The sequence below is a fragment of the Equus caballus genome, chromosome 2 (assembly GCF_041296265.1).
Source record: "Equus caballus isolate H_3958 breed thoroughbred chromosome 2, TB-T2T, whole genome shotgun sequence".
NCBI lineage: Eukaryota > Metazoa > Chordata > Mammalia > Perissodactyla > Equidae > Equus > Equus caballus.
The window spans coordinates 27,941,126-27,950,176 of record NC_091685.1 but is presented as its reverse complement, the minus strand read 5'-3'; the positions used below and the strand labels follow the sequence as shown (position 1 = coordinate 27,950,176).

At 53.2% G+C, this 9,051-nt stretch overlaps 1 protein-coding gene across 1 annotated transcript; it reads left to right on the top strand.

Annotated features, from left to right (window-relative positions):
* Positions 1-75: 75 nt before the first annotated feature.
* On the top strand, positions 76-7,139 carry XKR8 (XK related 8). Its single transcript, XM_001500470.5, has 3 exons — positions 76-493; positions 2,655-2,851; positions 5,568-7,139. The coding sequence occupies exons 1-3, from the start codon at positions 201-203 to the stop codon at positions 6,263-6,265; spliced, it is 1,188 nt and encodes a 395-aa protein (XP_001500520.1). The 5' UTR covers positions 76-200; the 3' UTR covers positions 6,266-7,139.
* The last annotated feature ends 1,912 nt before the right edge of the window (positions 7,140-9,051 follow it).

Sequence of the window (9,051 nt, the reverse complement as noted above, 5' to 3'; positions counted from 1 at the left end):
GGGACAGCGGGCGGCCCCGCGGCGGGGTCCCAGGGCCACGCTCCTCCCCGGACAGGGCGGGGCGGGGAAGTCCCGCCCAGCAGGCCCGGGCCCGAGGTGGCCCCGAGGGCTGTGCCCGCCTCCTGCCTGCAGCTGCGACCCCGGGCCCGGAGGGCGGGCCCAAGCAGAAGAAGAGAAGCAGGGGGCGAGGCTGGCGGGTCATGCCCTGGTCGCCCCGCGCCGCGCTCCTTTGGGACCTGGTCCTGGGCGTGTTGGGCACCGCCGCCTTCCTGATCGACCTGGGCGCCGACCTCTGGGCCGCGGGCCAGTATGTGCTCAGCGGCCGCTACCTGTGGGCCGCGCTGGTGCTGGCGCTGCTGGGCCTCGCCTCGGTCGCGCTGCAGCTCTTCAGCTGGGTCTGGCTGCGCGCCGACCCCGACGGCCTGCACGCGCGGCAGCCCCCGGGCCGCTGCCTGGCGCTGCTGCATCTCCTGCAGCTCGGCTACCTGTACCGGTGAGCGCCCCGCCCTCGGGAGGAGGAGGGGGCACGGAGCCCAGCGGCACTTCCTGCTGCGGGGAAGTGGGTGGGGAGGGGAGGACCTGGACCCAGCAGGCGAAACTAAGCCCCTCGGGCGCCTCTGCCTACAGGTGAGCTCCCCGCCTCTTAAAGAAAGAGAGCCGCGGCTGACAGCCTTCGGTGCTCATCTAGCCCTGCCCTTCCTGGCACAGGGGAAGAAACTGAGGCCCAGAGAAAAAAGGGAGGCGCATGGTTTGGAGTCCGACCTCAGGGATCCAGTTCTGGCTTTCCCACCAGTTTCTTCATTCCTGCCTTTCTCTGACCCTCGGTTTCCTCCTATGTTAAGAAGAGGTGGTAATCTAGAGTCAGGTCTGGCCGCCAGGCCTGTTGTGAGAGTGAGGGAAAACGTGGGAAAGCGCCTCCGCCAGCGCTTGGCACAGGGTGGACTCTGTTGTAATGGCCGAGGCTGGTCCTTTTAGCTGTGGGCAATGCCTTGGGCAAGTCACTTGACCCCTCCTCGTCTCAATTTGCTCGTTCCAGTGGAGATGGTTGTAGTACCCTCCTCTGGTGAGGACTGAATGAAATGAGAACTGTGAGACGCCCAGAAGAGCACTCAACAAATGTCGGCCAGCTTCGGGATTCCCTGGGTCACCCTGGGAACTTCAGCAGCCCTGACCCCCAGAGCGGCCCCTGTTCCCTCACCCTGGGCGCCCCTCACCCTTTCTTCCCCAGCTGTCTTCTCCTTGAACATCTGCTCCCCACTCCCACCTCCTCACCCCCAGGCTGAGTAGGAGGGCAGAGATGGGGTCTGACTCATCCTTGTCCCTGGAGCCAGCCTTTTCAGAGCTGGCAGGCCCTGTAGAGTTGGGCAAACTGAAAGCAAGGGGTTAGAGTCATGCCTTGGAGTCAGGACATCATGTGGTCTGGGTTGGGATGGGGTGGCTGGAGCCAGGATCCACTCTTGGCTCCATTTTTACAGATTCTTTCCAGATCTTGCCTTCACAAAGCTGCATCGAGTTTCCAGGAATGGGCGAGAGGAGCTTTGAATGTGGCAGTTTTGCCTGAGGGACCATACGGGCATCAATAAAACCCCGGTGGGGCAGGAAGTGGCACAGTTATTACAGTCCTGGCAGGAGAGGCCTTTAACTACACCGCGCATCCTCCCTTCCCTATTTCTGCTGAGCATGAGGCAGACAGACTGTACTGAGCTTTGGTTTAGAAAACGGAGTCTCTGTTCCTGCCTGTGACTATGAGGCAGGGGCCCCTGCCAGGTACTGGGGGACCAGAGGCAGTGGCTTCTGCTGAGAGAGCCCTGACCCAGGCCTGCCTGCCTGCTCCCTTAGTGCGTTTTCAAGTCTATTCAGGGGAGGTGTCAGTAAACATCTGATGAATGAGTTTGCAGTGAGGGAATGGCTCCCCTTCCAATGGCCAACTGAGATGGTTCTGGGCCCTGGAGACTTTGGAACATCCTCCACTCCTCCCTCATGCCAGTGGGTCGCCCAGGCCTGTCTATCCAACCTCTGGACTCTCTTAACTCCGCCCTGCTCTCTGTCTCCACTACTCTGGCTGGGCTCTCGTCCTTTCTCCCTGGACTGTTACAGCCCCCTCTTAACTGGATACCTGCTTCCACTCCAGCCCCTCCCACCCGTTCTCCTTTCCACGGCTGGGGTGCTCTTTCTAAAGCACAGTCTGATCTATCTCGCCTGTGCTCAGAAGCTCTCAGTGGCTCCCCTTCCCCAGGGGATCCCAAGAAATTCTGATGCATGCTAAAATTTGAGAATTATCACCTTAGGCAATTTCGCAGTATGCTTTTCAAATTCAAACAGCTTTGGATGCAAATCCTGATTCCACTGCTTGGTAGCTCTTTGGTCCTGTTTCCCCATCTGTAAAATCAGGATGTTGTAGGGAGTACATGGGACAAGGTTTGTGATGAGCTTGGGACATTGCCTGGCCACGAGGAGCAGCAGTGGTTGTATTTATCCCCATTTTATGGATGAAGAAACAAGTTCAGTGAGGTTAAGTCGCTTGCCCAAGGCCCCACAGCATGTTGGTGACGGAGCTAGGATTGGAGCCTGTCTGCATCCACCTGATAGGTTAGGGGAGAGAGGAACGCCACAGGACACTAACCTGGCCCCTTGGGGCATCCGTATGTGCCTAGGTGTGCGCAGGGGCTGCGGCAGGGGCTGTTTGTGTGGCGGCAGGAGGTGCCCTCCGAGTTTGACTTGGCCTACGCCGACTTCCTCTCCCTGGACATCAGCATGCTGCGACTCTTTGAGACCTTCTTGGAGACGACGCCGCAGCTCGTGCTGGTGCTGGCCATCATGCTGCAGAGTGGCCAGGCAGAGTACTACCAATGTGAGTGACGGGCCAGTGGCCGGCCCCCCTTTTATGGCTTGGGAAGTTTTCCCACAAATGTCAGAAGTGTCTTCACTCTTATAAGGGCTGTTTAGCAAAAAGGAGACCATCCTTTAGTCAGGCAGATCTGGGTTCAAATCCAAAGTCACTCTCTAGCCGTATGAGTTTGGACAAATGACTCGACCTCTCTGAGTATCAGTTTGTTCTCATCTGTAAAATGGACATAATGAATGATCCTACCTCCTAGGGCTGATGACAGAGCTAAGTGTGGTGACACATATGAAGCCTAGTGCCTGGCACATAATGCATCTTAATTGTAATTTTTAGTATTTTGAGGATAATAGAGATAAAGTATGAAGGGGGCCTGACACAAAATAGGCAGTTTGTTAGTCACTAAACGATTTATTGAGCACCTTCATACACTCAAGTTTTATTGAGCACCTTTGTGCCTGTCCCTGTGCCAGGGACACTGCCGTGAACGGGGACACAGCCCTGCCCTGCTGGGATGATCGACAGTAGAGCAGGTAGTTAAGTAAAGTGTGTTGAGTGATCTGAAAAGGGAGGGGCAGGTGGCCTCATAAACCATGGGGAATTTGTACAGTGAGGAGCGTGGGGAGGGTTTTCTCTTGTAAATGGGAAGACACACCCAAGGTCACAGACCCAGATGGCCGCCAAGCTAGGACTCCAACTCACGTCTGATCCAGGGGCCAGGGCTTCCCCTTCTCCTTCACACCTCTGCACGCCTTGAGGCCCCCCTGCTGTAAACGGCACAGCCTCTCAAGGAACCAATCCCCACTCTGCCGTCACTCACTGTGCGACCCAGAGAGTCTTCCCCTCCCTGGCCTCAGTTTCCTTGCCTGTATGAGATGCAGGTCGGACTCGATCTTCCTTTCAGCTTGCTAATCCAAATCTGTAATATATATATATATATATTTTTTGAGGAAGATTAGCCCTGAGCTAACTACTGCCAGTCCTCTTCTTTTTGCTGAGGAAGACTGGCCCTGAGCCAACATCCATGCCCGTCTTCCTCTACTTTATACATGGGATGCCTGCCACAGCATGGCTTTTGCCAAGTGGTGCCGTGTCCGCACCCAGGATCCGAACTGGCAAACCCCAGACCACCAAAAAGCAGAACATGTGCACTTAACTGCTGCAACCACCAGGCCAGCCCAAAATCAAATCTGTAATATTAATTGAAAAAAAAAAACCCAGTGGTAGTAGCAGCTGTCATGATTGAGTGCCTGCTGTTAGCTGGGCACTGTGCACAGTGCTTTGTTGTCATCATTGCTCACATCCACAGCAGCCCTATAGGTTGGTGCTATGTTTATCTCCATTTTACACAAGAGGAACGAGGTACAGAAAGGTGAAGTGATTTGCCCTGGGATGCACAGCACTCAGTGGGCACATATTTTTGTCTGTTTGAAGGCAGTGGCTGTCCAGGACCAAGGCCACATGGAGAGTCTACACTGTGGCAGCGGGGAGGGAAGAGACAAATTTTCTCAACTTTTTATTTAGCAAACATTTATCCAGCTGCTATTATGTGCCAGGTCCTGGGCTGCCCGGGGATCCCAGGGGAACAGAATCTGTTTCCTACCCTGAAAGAGCTCAGAGATGAGGAAGTAAATGGATAATTTACTGTGTGGTAAGACTCCAGACAGAAGTGGATGGGGTGTTACAGGACACCTGATAGTGGAGTGGGTGCAGTGGGGTCAGGATGGGTGACTCTAGGGGCCATTCAAGCTGGAACTTGCAGGGTAAGGAGGAGGAGGACAGGGGAAGTGGGGCATGTGCTCTTGGCCTACATGTCATGGGCAAACTTGTCCAGGTCAGAGAATGCAGCATGCTGGGCAAACTGGGAGAACATCAGCCCTGCCGAGACCTGGAGTGTGGGGTGGTCAGAAAGGACGATGGCCACAGATCCGATTCCAGGCTGGGAGTGGGTTCTTGGCCTGTAACAGGTTCCTAGTAAACATCTGTTGAGTGGATGCGGTGGGAAGTGGGCAGGGAGGAAGCGTTCTAGAGACATTTCAGTCCTGCTTCCATCCTTCCCTGGAGGCCCTGGTGCCTGGTCCAGGGCGGGCAACCAGAAGGTGGGACAGGATCCCCACCGTTAACTTCAAGCCTTGGAAAATCAAGACCAGGGTCCAGTCTGAGTGTGGAGGGGAGGGCAGTGGGGGACGTTCCATTTGTACAGCAGGGACATCCCTCCTGGCCCTGAGGGCAGCTTCAGCCGGTGGCCTGTTGCCACCCCCTGGGATTTCCTGCTTCCTTTTCTGAGACTAAGAAAGAGGAACTGGGACTGCCATTTTCAGACCTAAGAAAGGCATGGGCTCTTCTAGGAAAGGAAGGATTACAGGGCACTAGAAGATGCTCAGGGTGTTGCCAAGGCCCAGGGGTGCTGGATGCTGGGTGAGGCGTGCAGATGAGGGTATAAAAGTCACACACCCTCTCATCCTTGAAAAATATCACCGTGGTCGCACCTGAAAAGTACAGCTTAGTGGTGTACTTAGAGCAGACTTCGTATTTGAATCCCGGCTCTGTTTTTGCTTGTATGAACTTACTTAACATTCTCCAGGTGTAGTTTTTCCTTCAACAAATTGGGGGTTCTAATACCCACCTCAGGGTGGTGACAAGGGACCCCATGAGGCCTGTGATTCCTGGGGAGCGCCAGGCAGGCTGCCCGCGGGGCTCACCTGTTTCCTCTTGCTCTTCGCAGGGGTCAGCATCTGCACGTCCTTCCTGGGTATCTCGTGGGCATTGCTTGACTACCACCGGGCCCTGCGCACCTGCCTCCCCTCCAAGGCCCTCCTGCGGCTGGGCTCCTCGGTGATCTACTTCCTGTGGAACCTGCTGCTGCTGTGGCCCCGAGTCCTAGTTGTGGCACTGTTCTCGGCCCTCTTCCCCCGCTATGTGGCCCTGCACTTCTTGGGCCTGTGGCTGGTGCTGCTGTTCTGGGTCTGGCTTCAGGGCACGGACTTTATGCCAGATCCTTGCTCCGAGTGGCTGTACCGGGCGACAGTAGCCACCATCCTTTATTTCTCTTGGTTCAATGTAGCTGAGGGCCACACCCGAGGCCGCGCCACCATCCACCTGATGTTCCTCCTGAGTGACAGCATCCTCATGGTGGTCACCTGGGTGACTCATAGCACCTGGCTGCCCAGTGGGGTCCCACTGCAGATGCTGCTGCCTGTGGGCGGCACCTGCTTCCTTTTGGGTCTGGTTCTGCGGCTTGTCTACTACCGCTGGCTGCACCCTAGCTGCCGCTGGGAACCTGATGGAGTGGACGGGACCCAGGGCCTCCGCAGCGAGGGGCGTCAGCGGCCTCAGAACAGGCGCATGGCCCGGTTGGCTCAGAACTTTTTTCCTAAGACTAGGGATGAACCATGGAAGGGAGAGGTGAATGGAGTCCTTTGAGGCATGGTCAGACCCAGCCAGGGGACAGAAGGACAGATGGAATCACTTGGTAGAATGCAGAAGATAAGCTAATTATGCTGCTATGGGCCTTGATTCTCTCAACAAGCACTTGATACCTGATCTGGAAGCACAGGAGACCTGCGTTGAGTAAGACAGAGGCCTCTCTTCAAGGATGAGAAGGGCTGGGCCCTGGAGCGTCAAGGGCCCCAATTATGTAGACACTTTGGGAGGAAAGAAGAGACCCCCTTTTCTCTTCCCTCCCAACCAGTACAGCTGGTGTGCCAAAGCATCCCAGGGTTGGTATTTTCACCTCCCTGGCCACCTCTAAAATAATTGGTGGAGGTCCTGTCCCACCCCTTGGTCCCTCTATCCTGGGCTAGAAGGCCCCAGGACCTCCAGGATGTGTTCCCTAGAATTCTTCCTCCTCTGCCCCACCCCAGTCATTCAAATGTTTACTGAGAGCATTTTAGGTGCCAGGAACATCATTCTGTCCTTGGAACTTGGAACAAGATCAGCAGCCACCCCAGCTTCATCCCTTACCCTCTCCAGCAGCTCCTGAGCAGGCTCATGCTGGAAGCCAGGGATGCCCAACTGGCTGACACCTGTCAGCCCCTCCAAGGCCTGAGTGCAGCTGGTCCAGCCTCTGCCCCTGCTCTCAAGGGGCCACCTTTTGACCAAGTGCCTTGTGAACCTATGGTCTGGGCCATGGCTCAGCCTGCGGAGTATTTTTTATACTTTAGGCAGCGTACTTTCTACCTCAGAGTCTACGTGAGAGGAAGAGAAGGCATGTGCACATGTGTCTCTGCAAGTGAGAGACACGTTTGTTTTGTTGAACAGTATTATTAAGTTATTAAACCCTCATGAAATCCTCCAACCTGGTTGTGTCATTAAACTAAATCTACTGCAGAGTTCAAAGCTGCCTGGAAAGAGGGGGTCAGGAACACGAAGTCCACCCCTCAAAGTAGTAAAGGTCCTGGGACCAGAGAAGAAGTGGGCTGGCTTAGGCAGGACTTCTCCACCTTGTTTCCCAAGTTTCGGAGCCCGTGAGCCAGTGTGGGGTTGATGGTTCAGGTGGTCGGCAGAACCCAGATCTGGACGGACTGGTGCCTGCTCCTAACCAGCTCTGCTGGGCCTGGCAGGGGGAGCCACAAACACCTTTAGTTCCAGCAAGTCAATACGAGAGCCCAGGTGAAGAAAGCTCTCTTTGTTGGGAGCTCCTGGAGGGTGTGAGTGAGGTGGCGGCTTGGGGATGTGCATGGGGGCACCGGTGCCTGGGAGGTGGAACCTTTTGCTGCTCTGGGAGGCGTGTGGTTTGGACAAACAAGGAACAGCAAAAGGGCACTGGAGACAGAAGAGGCTGCAATCACCACTGTGACAGGACCCGGGATAGTGTCAGTTCTGTCAGTCATTGATTCTAGTGGAGGCACGATAAACAGGACAAGTGAAACAAGTTTGCTTCACTGTGTGGTTCAAAATGTGCACATTCTGATGAAAAGATTTAATGCCTATAGTACAAAGCAACCACCTCTTTCTGGAGGAATTAATTTGGGGGAAAATTTATAGTCTGCCATGTATCCGACAGTGCTAAGGGCTAAAAGAAATGTAAAGTAGGTAAGGGGACAGGGACACTGTGAGTGTGTTGTGGGTGGGAGTTGCAATTTTACATAGAATGGCAGGGGAAGGCCTCCCTGAGAAACTGATACGCCCTAAGGAGGTCAGGGTGAGAGCCACGCAGATGCCCTGTATCCCAGACACCAAGTCAGCAGTGACTGGATGAAGGAGAGCTTGTAGCCGCTCTAGAGGCCTGGAGACAAGGATGACACAGAGATGAGGCTTGGGAGCAGGGAGAGGCTCTGGAAAGGTGCTGCTGGTACTTTTCACGTACAGAATGGTAGAGGCAGAAAGGATCTCCAAGGTCATTCAGTCTCGTGATTTCCAGACTTAAATTTCATGGGCCAGTAAAATGGCCAACATGGTTGCCAACTTTAACAGAAAGGGCATAAAACCTACCATTATCTTCATCATCTCAAAGGATATAATGGCCTCAGAAAAATTACCGTTCTTTCAATTGAAAACATTTAAACACACACATAAAAGTGAAATTATAATTTTTCTTAGAGAATATCAAGGGTTGAGAGCCCAGAGGGTGGGCTGAGTGCTCAATCCAGCCTCAGACATAGGTTCTAAGGGTTTCACTAAAATGTTTGCTACGTTTACTTTCCCACACTTCCTGTCATATGTGGAGATTAGGCTCAGGAGAGATGTCATATGTGCCCAAACAGAAGATGTGTTTTAGGCAATTCCCCACTCTCCCCTGAGAAAATCCAAAAATACGTGTTTTTAATTTTTTGGCTAAGCTCTCATCTATACTTTCCAGATGAAATTCTCAAATGATGGTAATATGTAATTAAATCCAAACAACGTATATAGTATACTACCTAAAAAGCTGTGGAATCCAGCAGTCACTTCATTTGTATATATAGTTTTAAAGTCTACAGAATCAAGAATTTTAAAATGATGAGCGACATTACTTGCAAATAGAAATTTCCTTTGAAGATTCCCATCAGGAAGTTTTAAATGTCAAGAAAACTGTTTTTAAAGAATAAAAAAACTTCCTGAATTACTAATTCTTACCTGCGAGCAAAAGATTTTTGAGACATGTACAGATGTTATACTTACTGGAGGGGGGAGATGGAAATGTCTCCTCTTTGGGCTTGAAAAGCAATCAGTACTCTAATACTTGTATTTATGACCAGGTAAGGACATAGCAACTAACAACTTTGCTT

What these genes read in the sequence shown, in the direction of transcription:
- XKR8 (XM_001500470.5), top strand. Translation starts at nt 201, where the DNA reads ATGCCCTGGTCGCCCCGCGCCGCGCTCCTTTGGGACCTGGTCCTGGGC. An exon ending in CAGCTCGGCTACCTGTACCG is followed by an intron (nt 494 to 2,654) that starts GTGAGCGCCCCG and finishes GTATGTGCCTAG; the next exon opens with GTGTGCGCAGGGGCTGCGGC. An exon ending in CCAGGCAGAGTACTACCAAT is followed by an intron (nt 2,852 to 5,567) that starts GTGAGTGACGGG and finishes TGCTCTTCGCAG; the next exon opens with GGGTCAGCATCTGCACGTCC.